Below are 20,081 nucleotides of genomic sequence, written 5' to 3'. Positions count from 1 at the left end.
ACTAGTTCTGCATAGTTTTTGCTCATTTCTCTTTTATTCTATGAGAAAAATATATTTCTCTCTACTTCAGTGCATCACTTTAGTAATAAAAAAATGTTACATCACTTGACATTTCTCACTATCCAGAGAACTGTACATCAGTTCCCTTTTTACAGTGTAAGATTTGCTTCTATATGAAAAATATTGTTTTTTTTCTCAGTAAACCTTACTTTTCAATGTTGCATTAAACATTGTCCTTAATATTATGATTTTTTTAAAAAATAGGTTATCATAAATACCCATCACAAACTTTAACAACTGCATACTTGAGGAACAGGGCTGAGACACAGAATACTTATGGAGAAATAACAACTATTAGAAACTCATTAATTAAAAACTTATTCTTGTAACTGGTAGCTTTTATCATCAAAATATATTTCAGGAATAATTTAAAGTATTAAATTCATTGTTACAGGCTAAAACTTAATAAAAAATACAAAACATGTCCAGCAATAAGGGACCGCCCCACATCCCCCTCCAAAAAACCCAAACCCAATAAAACAACACAGTAAAATGATGTTCACTTTCCTCATGGAAGTATCTTATATCTCTCCAATCTTTTTACACTTTTTTCTTAAATACCTTTGGTTGTGCAACATCCACGTATATTACCACATGGAAAAAAGTAGTCTAGCATGTGCTACATTTTAAACATCCACCTAAAGTCTGCCAAAGACCTTGCATTGTCAACTAATAGCATACAGACACTTAAAGCTTTACCTTAGCTCACGTGTGACTAAAGAGGATACAAGGATAAATTTATTTTAAAACTTTATGGCAGAAGAAGAAAACATTTCTCTATCAAGGTGATTTTACAGAACAATCTTTCTAATAACAAAGTATTTGCTTGTATTTTCTCAGTTAAAAGTTATTATTTCAGCTACCAACAGAAAAAAAAAACCCTAAGTTGTACATGCTAAAGCCTAAGACCCATAAGTATGTTTCATTGTATCTCCTCAAATAACACCAAGGATGATATTCTAACAGTAGTAAGAAGGGCCAAAGCCACAATTACAAAGCCCTCAGTATATCTATATTATTTAAAATATAATCAAAAACCCAAATGCAGATTAAAGAAATAAGACTTCTGATTAAACTTTAAACCAGATGTAGGAACAGAAAATTTTATTTGGTATAAGTCATGTGGCTCAGTCAAATTTCCAGGTCTTTAAGACTAAAAATCAAAATAACTGGCTATTTGAGCAATTTAAGATATACATCCTGTTGCGTACAAATTACAGTAGAAGTACACTATGTAGAACTGATCACAGAACTAAGCGTGTCAGGTACACTTTAATTTGCTGACCTACTGAACCATACAATTAGATCATAGTAGTGAAGCACAAGTTCATGTTTACAGGTTATTATTATGCCAGGTTACAATTTACAATGCAGTTAAATTGAAAGAAACCTTCCAATTATGAGGTACATGGTGATTCATTTCTGCCTTTGTTATATAACTAACTGCCCAATTACTCTTGCTTGCTCTAGTGGTTGATGCCTATGCCTATACATTTCCACAGAGCAAAATTACAAAAAATTAGAAAGCAACACCCTGTTTAAAGTTATATTTATTTTTCAAGACAATCACTGTTTTCAGGAATATTTTCTGCTTTTGTAGACCTCTTTAGGAGGTTCTGCTTGCCATCGTAGGTTGCTTAAGCAAGAATAGCAGTCACTTATTATAAGATAAGCTTTAGAAATGTTTGAAATTTTACCAGGAAAAACAGTCTTTTCAAAATTATAGCTTAAACCTCTAAGACGCACAAAAATAGGTCATCATTTTTAAGAACCTTACCAAGCTTGCAGAGATCTTAGTGACTTCTTCAACGTTTTAAAATAAAATCAGTGTAACACAGTTATAAATAACTGTCATGCATAAGTGGTCGGTGAACTTCAACACAATGCAAAGTCAAAGCACAGCTGCGGCTGTGCACAGAGTATTATAATGCAAGGAACTTTGAAAGGGGAGAGGAGTAAACTGGGGTGATCTGGAAGGTGGAAAGAAGTGCTTTGGATAAGATAAAGGAATGGGAAGAGAATAAAGTATTGAATGGAGAAGGAGGGAAGACATACTTCCCTGGGAAACATGAGATAAGGATAGCATACTGAAAATGAAAAAGGAATTGAAGGAAACCGGACCTAAGCAAAAAGACTTATAAGAAACCCTTTTCTAGTTTCCATTCTAGAACCTAGATTTTCCTCCCAACTTTTACCTCCTAGGTTTTTTTTTTTTTTCCCCCAGGTTCTCAGTTTCCCCTTCCTCTCCCATTTTGAGGTCTGCTCCATTTGGGGGTCGTATTATTGATTTTTTTTTTTAAATCTGCCTTTCTAACATACTCTAAAGAGTCTCATGCCAATGCAGAGCACAGTCGGAACTCTCAACAGGGTGCAGAGGTTACAGAGGATTACTGACAGTAAGGAGACATCAAACACACTTTGACATCATTCTCGTGTCAGTCTAAATTGGCATGGTAGAATTTGAAAATGAGCCCCATCAAGCATGACAGGCAGCCAAAAGGAAATCAGTGAAGTTTCATGTAAGAATACAAGACATGCAAAGGGGAGTCCAGTAAGGAAAATATGTTAGAAAAGCAGAATCCATTAGATTAAAATTGTTTATACCAAATAATATTTACTATATTAATGTTGAGATTAACTACTCAATTCTTAATTTTCAGATATGCATGTCTGAAGAAAAGTACTGTCTTAATACTTCACATATTTACAGGTTACGCCCAGCCATAAAAATGTATCCACTTTTATGGAATTTGACTAGGCAATTAAAATTGTGAAACAAGGCATTCTTGTTGAAATAGCAGTGAAATATATTCTTCATTCAATTAAATGATGAAATATTAAGAGTCAAATAAAATCTTCAAACTTATTTTAGTACATTTCTAAAATAAGTGGTTTCAAAATTTTTATTTTTAATTTGTGTTCTTCATCAGTACCAAACCAGAAACAAGTGACAAAAGATATTTCATCAGGTCTGGTTAAACTGAGTTTGGTATAACCACATGGCTTGTTACCCCAACCATTTTAACAGTAGCTTAAATTCAACAAGTTTATTTCAGTATTGCATATCTGTTTCATTTTTAGGTTTTCATTAAACCAGATGAAAACTGATTATTTGAATTGATTTGGATTTATAAGGTCTGACCATGTGTACACAAGCAGACTGCAAATGCGTGAATGGGAAACTTGCAAGGGAATGATTTGGAAAGGGACATCACAAAGGTAAAGTTTAAAGGGGAAAGCCTTGAACTATGATTTGAAGAAAAGGCCAGTAAAGGAAAAGGAACTGGCCACACCAGGGCTGGTAGTCTTTTCTGTCCTAGGGAAGGAGCAGCTGACTTGAAAGTTCCCAGCCTATGTTGCAGCCAAAATGAAAATTACCTTGCTCTTTGGTTCTCCTGCTGGCTCTAAAACTAGAGGGATGTCCTGATCAGGGACCAAGCAGGGCGTAGTTATGTCCTGGAAGAAGCAACAAACAATTCTGGTGTGGCCTGGTTTTGGCTCACAGGTATTTGGAATATAAGCAATGCCCAGTGCCTGCTCATGGAAGGTCGTAGTCCTAGTTGATGAAGAGTGACCTAGTACATTCACCAGTCATTATCAAACAAGGGACATAGGGATAGGATGCAATAACCTCATCGCCAGTACATACATAATATGCTACCAAAAAATAACTGTCGAATGGGGGGTCTTCATTGCTAACATAACCTAAGAGGAAAATCACTATGGTCCCTAACTTCCCTTACTTGGGGAGGTAGAGTTAGTGAGCCAAACTCTGAAGAGACAAACAACATTCATACTCCACAGCACCTGGAAGTCTATCTCTGACTTGAGTACAATGGATGCAACTGCATCTGTGGTCTTCAGCATCTAAACTGTCTCAAGGAGAAAGATCTAATCAAATTTTATCCGAGCTTGTGAGAAATAACACTCTTGATACATTTCACACTTCAGTATGTGTTTTAGAACTAAACATTAATAGAAAACTAAACAATGGTTATAGATCCCTTTTGCACATTAAGGCTGGCTAAATTCTGGTCATTTGGGTGCGCTTGTCACGTTTCATTAAGACAGTGTCCATGCCGTGCAAATACTGCTAGATCCCAGCACCTAAAAAAAATAATGTGGTGGGTCTTGATACAGGCATACTACTTGAAGTTGGAAAACTGCCACATTATTGTGGTCCCAAGAAAGCCGTGAATAACAGCATGGTGCTTCTACTAAATATTCAACCTGTTAAAGTGACAATGATGAGAGCTTACTAAAACGCTGTGGAAAGGAGTGTTTGTTGCTGGGGAAAACCGTGGAGTTAAAGTTGGAAGGTTTTGCTGTACACAAGAATCGGCACCTGACTATAAAGACAGACATATAAGGAAATGATGAGAATGAAAGGAAGGCACAGGAAGAAGTGAAAGGACAGTAATAGGGGGTGGTTGAGCAGCACAGCAGTGAAGCTGACAAATATCAAACAATTATGAAAATTAGTGGGTCGTGGCAAGAGGATATCCTGTTCTCACAAACAAGGGAAAGTCATGAAAGACAACAACAAAAGTAATAAACTCCAAGTAAGGCCATATTTACTGTCAGTGCCTGCGATTAGCTATGAAAACATTAATTTTTTCCTTTTAAGGCAAGCTCATTCAGTGTATTATATCTTCTTAATAGTGTACAGTTTTCCCTATTTACACATGCTTTCCAGTCAAGGATTATTATGACCGATTACAGACAGAACAACTCTAATGTGTTTACTAAATTAATCCTGTATTGTAATAAGGTGTAAGTGTAAGTGAAAGTTTAAAGAAGTCGAACAATCTCAAATCAGTGACTGGTGATCTGATACCTTGATTACTAGCTGTTGGCACAGCTGAGCATGTGATATAACTGAACATTCTGTCTTCTGAAAGTCACACATTTTAAGATGTGAGTCATCAAACATTCATTTTATTCATATGGTGAAGAGTTTGTCTTTTGATTCCTAATTTACTTTCTTTAAACTAAGTGGAACGGAGTAAAATTTGCAGTCGTCTTAACCCTTCACTTGAAATATTTCTTCAAACAGTTCAGAACATTATGCACTGACTATTTAAAATACATAAATACATTATATCCTTTCTTCCATTTTGATTTTCATTTATGCTTTTCTCAAGAATTTTAATTCTTTTATCTTTTCCTTGCTGCCTTGACAAATCTCCTTTTCTTCCCACAAGACCCATTGATAGGGTAGACATGAAAGATACAACTCACATATGGATTAACAATCAGTAACCATCTTTCGTACGCTGTTCAGAAAGAAAGTGAGATAGCATCTTGACTTCATGACAACCCTCCAAAATGACTGAAATCTTTATCTCTTGCATAGCAATGAGAGAGTATTCTAAAACTACCTAAATACATCCAACACACATTTCTGCGGACCTTGAAAAATGCAGAGTAGTGCAGGAAGCTACAAACTATCATCAGTCTGACCTATGAGCAATTCTATTGCCCTTTTTTTTGTTATGGGTTAATGTTGATATATTATACCAAATGTGCTTGTACTTTTTAAATCAGTTGCAAGAAATATCTGAGACAGGCAAGACAGAGTAGCCTTACTGGTGCACCGCACACTTTGGATGCTGTGCTCTTTTTTAGCCATCCTTAATGCTTTAAAGATATTCTGAATTATTACATAAGCAAAGGGAATTCTCCAGAAATAAAATGAGTATTCTGCAGTTTTCTGTCTTCACAAGCAGACGTCTTGAACGATACGGTTAAGCATTTATTACTAAGCTGACACATTAATAAACATTCCAAGATCTGTAATGTAAGTATTAAGTGGAATAATTTTAAAAATCTCATTACACGCATATTTTAACCATAAGACTATTTTCAGGCTCCATTCCATTCAATGTTTAAAACATACATAAGATGTAAATCCAGTCCAAACTGAAAATAACTCCTTCACCACAGGCAACATTACCTTTTAATAATATCATGAGATGGGGGAGATAGGATAAGTTTCTGAATTACATAGTATAAAAATCCTCTGAGATTTCTAATGCCTTATAATATTTCAAGAAAAAAATACAATTGAGTCATACTTCATATAAAACAATTCAGTTTTAAATTAGTATTACTTTAAAAAACCCTCAATGTCAAACATTTTTAATGTAAAATTACAATGAAAAGCTAAAAAACGTACCTGTTGCCTGTTACTGGGCATGTATGGAAGCATTGTTGATACATGAAACATTAACTCGTAATCTTTATAGGTAGTATAGAGGGAATGAGTTCCTGTTGAATCAGCTGAAAATTAATTTAAATCGCAAGAAGGTCATTAAAATAGAATGCTCATACTACCGTATAGGACACCACTCTTTGCATGCTATGATATAAATCTATTAATGCAATTAAAAGTAGAACAAAACCAATTTGCATCAGCTAAAGCTCTACGCATTAGTTTCTTATCATCACATAGAAGGGCCCCGCAAGAAGTTGCCCAAAGTGTTTGCTGTCTATGAGGCCTAAATGATTGAATTTTGAATATATTGGCATTTCATGAAAGAAGAACAAACCCTTAACTACTTGTGTATAGTCTTATATAAATTTTCATTATCTAAAATGTTTATACGGACAATTGACTAATCCCGTACTTTACCAAAAATAAACTGATAATTCTACTTCAAATCTGACATTAAAGCACATACTGCAGAACAAACATTTATAAAGCATAAAATATGTTCATAATACATTGTAACACAATGTCAAATAATTTTATTGGGATTTTTCAGATCTTAAAATGATTAAAATAATTTCATATATGATATGACTTAATATTTTTATTGCTTTTATTTAGGAAGTTTATTAATAGAGCTAGCATTTCAGAATGTTTATGACAAGGTAGATGAGTTTGACTCTGTAGTCAAAATTTAATCCTTTAATATGTCTGGATTATTTAAGTAACTACAATTAACTTTAAAGCAGGCAGTTGGGAACACCCCATTGAGTGAAGACAACTATCAATTTTTGTTCTCTTTTTCCAAGCTCACTCACTTTTTAATATACTTATATATTACCTACACCAATAAACATTCTCCAGCACTCTCTTCCACATACTGTTTAAGGTTTGGGGTTTTGTTTTGTTTTAAAGAGTAACTGTATTCCAAAAAGAAATTGATTGGCCATGTTAGCTGTCCGGTTAGAAGTACCTAAACATACACTTACACGTAAAATTCAACAGTAACTGTATCTGTAGCCCTACATCTGAAAATATTTATGCATGTGTATAATTTTGAACACATTGATAGTACTGGCTTATCAGTTACGTCTGTACAATAATAAAATTAGCTTCATTTATTAACATTGATATAATATAAATTAAATTTACATAAGAAATAGGGAGCATAATTTCCACTAATGTTTCTTACTTAAATGTTGCTAAAAAAGTAAACATCATTGCAGTCCTCTATTTTAAAGTCTTTGTTGAAAATTTAATTCCATTATAACCTTTCCATTGCATTGTAGAAAGAGAATTTTGAAAGAGAGAAGGAAGAAATTAATTATAGTGAAATACAAGTATCTGCCTAAACTATGCTGATCTCAGCAACCCTACTCCCCAACTCCTTTTGCAGTTAGATATTAAATAAAGTAAAATTATCTTGAACAGATATTGCACAAAACAGTCCCTTTAAATACTTATTACAGAAAGGCAGATTCCTGATCCTTCAATCAGTGCTTTCCTAATGTAACATCCTACTTAGCTGAATACTTTTGATTTAGCACCTTGACTTTGGAAATGAGGTAGCAAGTTTTTCTTCTGAAATTTAGCCCCTTACCCTGAAATCTTCTAAACCAACAGATGCTTTACTGAACACCTAACTAAGGCCCACTGTGATTAAATATACATAACCGTTGCTACTAAGACATTACTGTGCTGACAATTTCAGTGAAAAAAAAAAAGTTATATCTGGGCTGACATTTTTGCACCTTATTCTGAAAATTAGTTTAATTTCACACAGTTTGAGAAAAATTGGCCAAACTTTTTCAGTAATGAAACGGTTCTGCTTTTTTGCAGAAAAGCACCTTTTACCAAATGAAAGTGAAAGAGCACTAACCCTCTGTAGATATGAGACTGCAACGTTTCCTCAATTTCTTTAATCATCATTTCTCTCTTTACAGGTATAAGGAAACTAAATGCAAACATAAACCAATTTATCCATAGTATAATCCATAATTAAAGTCAGAACATTACAAATGAGAATATTAGTGTTCCACTAATAATATTTTAATTCCTCATTTCTAGTAGATTGATAAGTTTTAAAACATATACTAAACAAATTATATAGTGTTGAATTGGCAAAGTTTCCTACAATTTTCTTATTTCTTGATCTTGGGATTTAGAATTGCATGTCATCAAAAATGCACTGAAGGAGGGCAGAAAGGAGTTTGTAGTTAGTATTTTCCACGCGTTCTTCACATTTGCACTGGCTCTGGCTTGGATGGAGTTAATTTTCTTCATAGCAGCCCACATGGTGCTGTGTTTTCTATACGTGATCAAAACAGTGTTGATAACACACAGATGTTTTAGCGATTGCTGAGGAGCTCTTGCACAGCGTTAGGGCTTTCTCTGTTCCTCACGCAGTCCCCCACCCCACCCCACCCCAGGGGGCATGCTAGGGGCAGGCAAGAGTTTGGGACGGGCCACAGCCAGGACAGCCGACCAAATTGACCAAAGACATATTCCATACCAGATAATGTCATCATCTGCAGTAAAACTGGCACGGGGGTAGTTTTTCCACAGTAGCTGTTGCTCAGAGACTGGCTGAGCATCAGCCTACTGATGGGACGTGGCAAGTGATTGCCTTCGCATCACTTGTTTTTGTGGGGGCTTTTTGTCGGTTGGTTGTTGTGGTGTCAGGTTGGCTTTTTGGTGGGTATTTTGGGGGTGGGGGTGGTGTTTTTTTCCTTTCCTTCATTTACTGAACTGTCTTATTCTCAAGTTTTTCTTGCTTTTGCCCTTCTGATTTTCTCCCCCATCCTGTTGGGGGGGTGAGTGAGCAAGGAAGTGGGTGGGGCCTTACCTGTCAGACAGGTCAACCCACCACAACATTCTACACTCTGTATTCCATAAAAAATGGACCAATTACTTGCAAAATATTACACAGATTTTTTTAAAATGAACATTTTAAAGACAAAAACCCACATCTACTCAAACATTTGAGAATAGAAAAACTTAATAAATGTGAACCCTACAAAAACTGAGCAAGAAGTATTACTCAAACATTATGCCTACCAAAAATGTAGCTACTAGAGATGAAATTATTATACTATTCTGAAGCTGCAGGCAGTCAGATCAATGTATTATCCAATTATAAATATGGCATGCAATAATACTTGTGCCATTTTATAAAAAAAAACAAGTATAACGCAAAAAAGATTATAATTAAGTCAGTATTTTACTTTTAATATAAAACTGAAGACTATCTTTGCTAACTCTATTAATACCAGTCTGTTTGTTGCAGACTATGAGAATGTATTATGACAGGCCAATGTTGTTAATGGCACACAGTCTTAGTAAAAGATTAAAACTATATTACTGAATGATACATACGTAATGCCAATCAGCAATGTACATTCACACTGAAGCACAGCAAATATAGAAACTGAGTCTGCTTGACAGACCAGCATGTATTTTCATATGTAAAAATCACTAGGTGATATTTGGTCATGCTCTGATTAGGGAGGGAAAAAAAGCAAAACCAAAACACCCCTTAGTCCTTTGAATTTTTCATCCCTATTTATCAATTCATCCCAGAAGTCTGACATCCACAGGACGTTAATAAATATTTCTACACATTAATTTGAAAAATGAGTAATTATTCTGTACTGAAATAGGATGCACTATTCTCTATTGAGCCTGAATTATTAAAGTGAAGCAAGCATGGATTTAAGCAAAGAGGCAAAAATGTTAATAAAAATAAATGTGGTGCTTACACAAATTGACAGGGCTACAGAATTGCAGCTCTGCCACCTTGTAAGCCATAAATTAAAATCTGACATAGGATTCAGCTCACTTTTTTCACCATTTCCCACCACTACTAGAGATGGAGAATGTGAAAGATTTCTTGAGCTGGAAAGCTGGTCTCCCTTCATTGAAAAAGCAGGAGGTTTTATCACCAACTCACATGCCTCATTTCCTGCTGAAGGTGGCCTGTGGACAGTTTATCTGCACTAGGTACCAACCCCAATGTACGCACACTAGACATTTCAAAAAATTTCTAATACAAATCATTAAGTGTCTTTCCTAATGCTGTGCGGGAGGTGACAGTCCCATCAAGCCACTACCAGTTTGATAATGGAATCATAGAATCGTTAAGGTTGGAAAAGACCCTTAAGATCATCGAGTCCAACCACACAATAAACCCTTTTATGACTATGACACTGATCAGTGTTCAAATGTACCATTAAAAAAAAAAATCCAGATGTATCGCACTTAAATGAAGACTGATGTTGAAGTATCAACAACATACAAGAGATTCCTAAGAACAAGGCTAGATCAGGTGGGTAAGTAGCAGGAGGAACAGAGAAGCAGGTAAGAGGACTTATCGATTCCTAGATCCCTGTGAGTATCTGAAAGGCAAAATATCCCTTGCAAGAAAAGGCCTTCCCTTAATGTCCTTCAAGTACATCTTTCTAAGCTTCCTTCTTGGTAGCTTATCTGACACTTCAAGGAACTTTCCCATTTGATTAGATAAGCAAGTAGAATACACACAGAAGTAGCAGGATTTAACAGTTTAAAAAGATGTACTTCGCTAACAAAAAATATTCCTTTTCTGTTATACACGGTCCATATACACTATTTTTTAAAAAAAATTCTATTTTCAGGATGTAATATGCAAGCTATGGCAAAAATAACGATACAAATCAAATCATACTATCAGAGAATGATTTGGGTTGGAAGGGACCTTTAGAGGCCATCTAGTCCAACCCCCCTGCAGTGACCAGGGACATCTTCAACTAGATCAGGTTGCTCAGAGCCCCATCCAGCCTGGCCTTCAATGTTTCCAGGGATGGGGCATCTACCACCACTCTGAGTGTTTCGCCACCCTCATAGTAAAAAATTTCTTCCTTATATCTAGTCTTTATATCTACAAAAATAGCATGTTACAACAAAGCTAACTATCTTACAATCTTTTGCCTTTTTAAGGACATGTTGTTAAAGTGTAGCTGCGAAATTCTGAAATAAATAAAAAATATCACTCACATAGTATTATTTTAACTAAGTGCGAACAAACGCAGTAAGTTGCTTTGATTTGCAGTTCTACTAATGCCACATAAAAAGTAAATAACCTCTCAGACAAGGTGATAGATGCTCTTGCCATATACTTCATCTTCCTCATTTACCGTATAATCTACTTACTAATCAAAACCCAAAGTCAAAAACATGAAAAGACGAAACAGGATTTGCAGATCAACTGGATAATTATAGTTTCTACCATAGGTCAGAAGCATAACTTACTTTTATTATCTAGCTGAGCCCTGTATTTACTAAATCCTTTTAGCCGTACTCTCTGGCCCAGCAGATCAAGGAACTCTTCAAAAGCTGGTCCTGCCATCTCATTGTTATACATTTCTTCCTCTGTGCTTTGGCCTGCTTTGCAGTAAAGGATACCAATCTTATGTTGAAAACTCAGCTGAAAAAAAAAAAAGACAAGGAAAAATTACAGAAGCAAAGGAAAGTCAATACTAGAACAAATATTAACAACTAAAACATTACCACTGTTATAACCCCTGGCAGAAGTTATCTGGAAGCGAAGAATTAAGTGTTCTGATTTGGGAAATTAAGTCACCACAGAAAGAAAATACACCAAAAAACCAACAACTATCCTGAAAGAAAACTGGATTGTCACTGCGCAAACACAGATAAAAGCAGTGCATGAAGACTTTTGACTCAGTTATCTATGAAAGCACAGTCTACTGCATGTTATAGTATGAGAACTTTAATTGGTAATTTTTGTATAACTCTTGTTTCTCAGATTCAAAGCAAGGTGAGCTTATTTTGCCTTATTTCTACCCTTTAAAGGTCAGTTAAAACAGGCCCTCAGAACAGTAATTTGTTATATGCAATCTTTTGCCCTCCCAATAAAACCGTCCATTGTTAAAAGTTATTCCCCATTTTCAAAAGTATACTTCAAGCTAGAAACTAGATTGCATTTAAATAGTTTTAGTAAACAAGAGTCTCAATTCTAGAACATTAAAAAGAGATAAATTTCTTCTATAAACAATAAGTATAAAATTGTAAAAAGTAAAGTAAAATAAGAGATGTTTCCTTCTTGAGCAGAGTATTGTCTTGTTTTCTTAGCTTTTACACACACTTAAGATGACAAACAGGACACCTCCATGTGGACGCATTAGTCCCATGATTCTTACTGACAACTTTTAGAGCCTCACAAACTGACAAGAGACCATCAGTCACACCAGATTCCCTTAAGACAATTACGTATATTCACGACACAAATCAGCTTTCCAGCTGTAGACTTGTCTTAACCAAACTTAAGGATTAGTGTTTAAATGTATATATTCTTATTAGAGCAAAGGTAACAAGAACACTCTGCTTCACCTTAGTCATAGGTAACACGTGGTCTGCCACGTTAAGTCTATTGTAAAACTTAAATCCAAAGACATGCTACTGCACTGTTGTTTTACCGTGGAAATTTTGAGGAAAAACTACAAGATGAGGATACTAAAAGTCTGACTCAGAGAAAACAAACATAAATGAAAGAAGAAAGTGTCAGAAATTATCACTCCAAACTTCAATGAATCCTTAACCTTCCCTCTTTTCACCATTTTAAGTGGAGAGCTCTATATAAGGCAGTTGCCAAGAGTCAACTGAAAAACAAAAAACCCCAAACCAAAAGAAAGAAAGCCACTACCCAAATGCTCATCACCCCTGGAGAAATAAAAGCTTTCACCATGCTTTTACTAACCTAGTCTTCTGTGTTTGCATGGGAGCCAAAGAATACTAGCTTAAAAAAGCTGTAGCATCATGAAATTCAAGATTTAACTTGACAGCATTCTTGGTTTAACTGTTTACCTTCATGCACGACCAAGGCACAAGAAATCCCCAATACGTCCAAGTTAATGAAGATTTTTGAAGGCCACAGACAGAGTCATTGACGCTAAGAATCTCATGCCCAAAAGGTAATTGTATTAAAATAAAGTTACAGGGAAATGCTAGGCTATTAAAGTCAATAGCAAAACACTTCATAACATCAATTGGGCCTGGAGTTCTTTTCTTACTATGAAGTTAAGCCTATCAGTGAACATTTCTTCTCATTTTAACAGGTCTAACTCCATGATTTTAGCAGATCTATATTCAAGGCAACACACACTACAGAATTTGGTCTACTGGTGTAGAAAACCTGCAGCACAGCAGGATTGAGAGTAATGTGCGATGGCAGCCCTCCCGCTTCTTCGGTGAGCCCCAGTCCATCTTCTGCCTTTGATAACTGCTTCATGTAGGGGTGAGCCCTTGTGGAGCATACTCTGGCAGGAGGCCATTGACCAGGGAGCAGTTAGGAACAAAGAACGAGCTTAGTAAGGGGAGGAATGAGGAATGGTGCTGCAGTAAGGTTTCACCTGGGCAGCGCAGAACCCAGAAGAACTACAAACTTTGGCACAGCTCCATGTGGAATGGGAGGGGTGATAATCTTAAATAAAAGGAGATTCAGGGTTACAGATGCACTATAGGAGCTGCCTGAGTCAGACCACTGAGCTCTGGAGCAGGGCAGGGTTAAGATACCAGCTTGCTCTTGCCCGTTTCCTTTTGACTGGCATTCGATGCTACCCATCCAGAGCGCTTCCTTGTTTGACACCCATTTTGAAGAACCGCCTGGAGGGAGTCAGGTATTTAACAAGATTCCAGATAGCACACTGGTGACTATTTTATTCAGTGGAAAGTTAGCATAAACATTTCATGGGGGGAACTGGAAGAGAACCGGTCATATAAACATCAGATAGAGGAAGCAATGCTGTTACTTGACACTTCCCAGCAGAGACTTAAAATGATTGTGAGCACAGTGCCACCTCTATCCCAGCTCCGTGTCAAATAGTTTCACTTAAACCACAGGGAATTTAAGTTAATTTCCTTGACTTCACACTAGAATTGAGGAGCGGAGAAGTTAAATGCTAACCAAGCCATCAAAAAGAGAGGCAACAATTAACAGTAAAGAAGCACCTGGGCAAAATATTCAGTCTAGAAAAATGCAGTCACACTCCTTCAGTCTTTCTGAGGACACCAGTCACTCCTGAATTTGTTTGTGAATATCAGTATAATTCCAAACAGGAGCGAAGTATGCGTCTATCTTCGAAAACAACCTACCACCTCATGGTTTAAACATTGTCCTAGGAGACACTGTGGGTGAGGATCTGAAACTCCCCAGTCCAAGGAAGGAATTGATCCTGGGTTTTCACTTCATGGATAAGCACCGTAAGCACTAGGCAATTATGTACAAATTTGATTCTACCAATACCACTATTTCTAAACAAGGCAGCAGCTGCAAGCTCATTTGCAGTAATCTGAACTTCCTACCCATGTGCGCTTCTGACTATGAAATTAGAAGACTTAAGGAAAATAACTCTCATGCCAAGATTATGGGGACTGTGCAGAACCAGAAATCGAGGTACCTTTAGAACATCAATGCCTAAGAAAGAAGTAACTACACGAGCTTTGGTATGATCATCTTCTGTGGTGCATTTAACTGGCATGAAAAACTATCAGAATGTTTAAAACTGATAAAGTTTGCCAGTTTTGACATGGTACAGTATGCTTATTCAAGTTGTTTTAAGTAAATAATTGCAGACATGGTTCTGATTTCGTGATTTCTAAATTAGAAATTTTGCATTTAGTGTAACACTAAGGACAATAATGTGACATCAGAAAATAATTTCTAAACCCATTTAGTTACTTGGGTTTATGATATGTATTAAAGGTGCGCAGCAGTCCCCCCGACTCAAAATTAATATGTTCTAGTCAGAACCACTCACTATGGAATCTGGGCATCTTATCCTCTTGTACAGTGTAGATTCTTTATCATGTAACAACAGCTTGTTGACTTTCATCGTGAAGATTTTAGAGTATTTCGGGCATGGAACCTCAAGAGATTAGACATTCAATAGCCACTAAATATCACTGCAATCAACGCTCCTAATTTCTTTGGGCTTCTTCTCTAGAGAGAAGTGGACATTCCCAGAGGGATGTAAAGGGAACAAAAAAGCAAGTATACAATAAACAACCGTTAGCAGAAATGGGGAGGGGGAGCTAGGGTGGAATTAGATAAAAAAAAAAACAAAACTGTCTAGGTTATAGATGAATAGTTGACTTTTCTGGTAAATTTACAGCCAGATCTAATGCTGATCATCACATGCCAGAATAAACTGGGAAAATGCAAATCCTTTATTTATACATTCAAATTAGGTCAACCATACAATTTGCATCTATTTTCTACTGTCATTTTAGAGACAAAGTTTTAGCCACACATTTCCTCTATAATCCAGACTAGATTTCACTGAAAACTATGAAACAGGTGGAAAATTAAATCAAAACACCAAAACAGTCTTCAGTCTGCTGAGCAACTATGCAAACATTTAATACACTGTTACACAAAATGAATATTATCCTGGTGACAGTATCAATCCCCTAGATCATGATTCATATTTTTAAATTAATGACACTTCATCCAGTCATCACCTTCAGTTGCCAAGCATAACTCTTTTTATATTTGCTTGATTAATAAACTGAAAACATCAAGTACTTAAGAGGATTAAAAGCATAAATGGATCTCATGCCAGTTCTAGGCACAGCTTTCTGTCTATGTTCAAGTAATTATCTCATAATAAGCAGCACATAAGACACATTAATATTACATTTTGCCTGGTGACAGTCCGTTTCACTACAGGATTGAATTTTCAGAATTGATCACCCAAAATAAAAAGAAGTGCTCAGTATTGCTGTTTCTCAAAATTAGGAATTGAGGATTAAAGAATTACTTTGGTCAGTTCAACAGACAACATCCACTTCCAATATTTAGGAAATACTTACGGTGAGTTTGGGAAATATTCAGGTCAGGTCAAATAAAGTAGTACTTTATACTGCCTAGAACACAGTGACCCTCTGAGCAGTGAACATTATTTATTAGATTAACCTAAACTCACTCTGGAGCTCAAATAGGAAAGACAGAGAGCAGCAGAACACCAGGAACTCTTAGATTCAGAACTGAGTGCTCCTGATTTCCCTTTATTGTTTTACCAGAAGAACTGACAAAGACAGGAAAAATGAAGGATATTTGGCAAAATGAATTTTCAATTAAAGGTCCTTCTCAATGACTACAGTGAACAAAAGTAGTAAAATACACATACAAAACTAACTTAACAACAGTCCATCCAAAAAAGCAATTATCCCCTTCTGTCTACATTTACTCGGTTTTGAACAATTGTTACAGCCAAAAGAGAAGGCAGAAGAATTCTGGTGGACACCACCGATGTTAGATGCAGTCACTACATTGAAAACTGAATTTGCATTAAAAAAATTAATTATACCACCATCATAATCAACTGGATCCATCCGGTGATTCAACCTCAACAGACAGATACTGACTTCTGCATAGAAAGTGCAATCTTCACTTTAAATGAATATTTTTTTAAAGATGTTTTTAAAAAATTATTTTGAAGCTATCACAAGCCTGTCCTTCACAAAATAGTGAGGAGCTATAAATTTAATCACTGATCTTGAATGAAGCAGATTCACTTTATTGAACCCAATAAGCCTCACCATTTTCTCTCCAAATTTAAGCCATATGAATATGTCATTGCCATGCAGTTAATTCATTAGTCTCAACTGCAATTTCAGTCCTTAGAACCCAGAAGCATTCTATTCTAGTAAGACTACTGCAAGTTAATCAGAAAATGTTATTGTGCAAACCAACCCAAAATTTTAAATGTAGACTTAATACATTATATTCTTTTGCCTCCTTACCTATAGCACAATATTAATAAAATGTTGGATGTATTTTCATTTGCATCCAGCATTTGTATACATTAAAGTGCAAACACAGATTGTAAAAATCACTTCTTACCGATGTTAAAAGTTTAGCTATAGTGTTTCGCTCGCTCACTCATCTAAAGAGAATCTCCACAGACCAATACTTTTTTTCCTAAGCTGCAATGTATTTTAAAAATAGTTTGTTTAGAAAAGCAAACTTCATTTCGTAAATGAAAATACTTAAGGATCTCCAAAACCAAGAAAGTGAATGGTTTGCATTACAGATCCATGTTTATCAACATTGCCTACAAAATCTTTAAGATTTTTTTTTTTAAATAAATAGCATTTAAAGAAAAGTCATGTGTTACATACCCCTTGTTCATCGAGTTTAAGCAGCTGTTCAGGTACTTTGGGTGAGTTGGAAGCCTGCCTCAGGCACTGGATGCTCAGCTCTGGTATTACATACTCTAGTACCTCTTTAAGAGGCAGACCTCTTGCTGTGCCATGCCGAGCAGTAGATGGTATAGCATCTTCTAAAATTGCTCCTCTAAGTGTAGTAAGCTGCAGTAAACACACAAAACATTTTTAGTTCTAATACTACAATGACTTTTAAAGATATAAACTTCACGCTTCAGCAAAAGCATGGAAAAAAGACTGGGAAGAAAAAGGACCCTATTTTTAATTCTTTTAACCAGAAAAAAAAGATTACTAAATATCTTTTAAAGAGAAGAGAGGTTCTTACTGTCTCAGTGACAAACATAATTTCTGTTTAAAGAAATTCACTGATTATTTTATTAACTTATTCTAATTTCTAAGACTATTACATTTTTGGAAAAAAAAAATCAAAATACCAGGAAAACTAAAAATTCTTAATTTTATTGGCATACTACCCTAGCAGACACAGTACTTGAATGTGAGGTTGGGCAGGTGAGGTAAGCCACAGCTAATGGCACCTTCATTTAACCCATCCACCCATTTTTTAAACCATGCTGCTTTATTTTCATTGGATTTGTCAAAGAGAGAGTAATTTCTTAGGCATGAGTCAGCTGAATCACCTCTCCACACATCCATACAGACACATCCCATTTTTGGCAATAAAAGAAAAACTTAGAATAAAAAAATACAGCTTATATATATCTGTTTGTAAAAGCACATGAGCCTAGAAGATATCAGGAGGTGCGGCTAACACTTCTCTGTCCTAATAACGATAAGAAGCAATATTCCCAAGGATTAGGAAAATTTGTAGTTGCTTGCTACAATAACAACTCTGTGCATTTTCATACAAATCAAAGCTAGTTGCTGTGATAAAGAAGAGATTAGTTTGCAAGAGAGACAAATTCAGTTGAAATAGAAGCTGAGATCTGTCTTTTCTCATCACAAGTGAGCTATTCTTCCAAAGACAATTTTTATCAATGTATTAATATTCCTTCCACAAATCATGTATAGAAGTATATAAACATCTCACAGAAAAAAGCTTTTAAGAAAGCATTTAGAAACAAACACAAAAATACAAGTCAGTCATAGCCTAGTTTTCACACTTGTCCCTTCCCTTTTTACCTACATTTCTTGATTTTTTTATTTCTTCATTAGAAACGTAACATCCAACAGCTTGATCCAAACTTATCTTCAGCTTTGTTCTTATCATCTGCTCCCTTTCTTGCCCCTTGCAGTTCCCTTCAGCCAGCTTACCTCCTTTCAGGTCCCCGCTCAAAAGGGGAAGAATTTTATGCAGTACAGAAGAGGAACACTTTGTTCCAGGAGCAACTACGTTTACTAACGGTACAAGAAACACCTCTTTCCCATTTACTTTCAAAGTAACTTTCCATTCCTTTGCAGAATTACTGAATGAACATTACCTCACTTGTCCTGAAAACTATACGATAGTTGAACTGAGATCCTTCTTTCTCCTTGGCATCTTCAACCTTCTCCCTCCGGATGCTGACTGCTACAGGTCCAAGATTTTCATCTATTCCAAAGTAGTTCTGATGCTCTTTTGCACAAGAGTGAATGAAGAGAGAAGAGAATAATGAAGTATGAACCTCCTAGAAAATGTTCATCAAATCTCATTAAAAATTTCTGCCACAAGAAAAAAAATATTTTTAATTGAGCTACGAGATCTGTAAATACACTGGCTTGGGATCTTCTGAACCGCACAATAAGTACATAAGTCACAAAATGCTAATTTTGATGAGCTGAATGGTCACTTATATCACATAACTCAAATTACTGCAACTGCTGCTACGATGAAATATTTTTTTGCATTTTTTGTTAGTATGAAATTAATAATTTTGTTTGATGCTGTAAGAAACTACTTTGGAGAAACCGTACCGACATAGTCTTCGACCAAAACTAACAGTCTTCAAATAAGGTGCAATGGTGTTTCCTTCATTGCATTCATTTTTTTCTTTTTAAAGCTTTACATTCAAAGCAGCAACTCAGTTTTAACAAGTGAAACTGAGGCTAGTAACACTTCAGTCATTAAAGACTAGTTCAACTCATGCTTGAGCCAACTGGCCAGTCTGGGAGGGTAAAGCATTACCGACAGAAGAGGAAGATCAAGTTAGAGACCATTTAAGCTGACTAGACACACTCAAGTCCATGCGACCAAACAGGATGCATATTGAGGGAATTAGCCAGTGTTGCTGTAAGGCCATTCTTTACCACCTTTTAGTCACAGTGAGTGGTTACACCCACCTTTTAAAGGGGCAAGAAAGAAGGCCTGGGAAGCTATAGACTAGTCACCATAAGTCTTAGTTCCTAGGGAGATTAAGAAACAACTTCTCATGAAAGACATTTCCAGGCACATGAAGGACAAAAAGATGCTTGGAAACAGCCTGCATGGATTTACCAAATTCAAATCCCGCATGACCAACCCAGTTGCTTTCTACAATGAGATGACTGGCTTTATGGATGAGGAAGGAGCAACGAATGTCACATACTTGTACTTTCGCAATGATTTCTACACAGTCTCCCTCAGTATCTGTGTAGCTAAACCGAAAAGACATGG

The 20,081-nt window shown here is 35.8% G+C and overlaps 1 protein-coding gene across 4 annotated transcripts in view; it reads right to left on the bottom strand.

The window, feature by feature from the left end:
* Positions 1 to 20,081, bottom strand: part of SIPA1L2 (signal induced proliferation associated 1 like 2) — a 154,074-nt gene that overhangs the window by 57,697 nt on the left and 76,296 nt on the right. For all 4 annotated transcript variants that reach the window (XM_075089487.1, XM_075089489.1, XM_075089490.1 and 1 more), the window contains exons 4-7: positions 18,931 to 19,064; positions 17,447 to 17,635; positions 11,555 to 11,729; positions 6,239 to 6,342 (exon numbers count right to left, since the gene is read on the bottom strand). In XM_075089487.1, the coding sequence (XP_074945588.1) occupies positions 6,239 to 6,342; positions 11,555 to 11,729; positions 17,447 to 17,635; positions 18,931 to 19,064 (602 nt within the window). The remainder of the gene's footprint in view (positions 1 to 6,238; positions 6,343 to 11,554; positions 11,730 to 17,446; positions 17,636 to 18,930; positions 19,065 to 20,081) is intronic.

This window comes from Phalacrocorax aristotelis, chromosome 3 (assembly GCF_949628215.1).
Source record: "Phalacrocorax aristotelis chromosome 3, bGulAri2.1, whole genome shotgun sequence".
In the NCBI taxonomy this organism is placed as follows: domain Eukaryota; kingdom Metazoa; phylum Chordata; class Aves; order Suliformes; family Phalacrocoracidae; genus Phalacrocorax; species Phalacrocorax aristotelis.
Note: the sequence above shows the minus strand (reverse complement) of the source record. Positions and strands in the feature narration are given on the sequence as shown.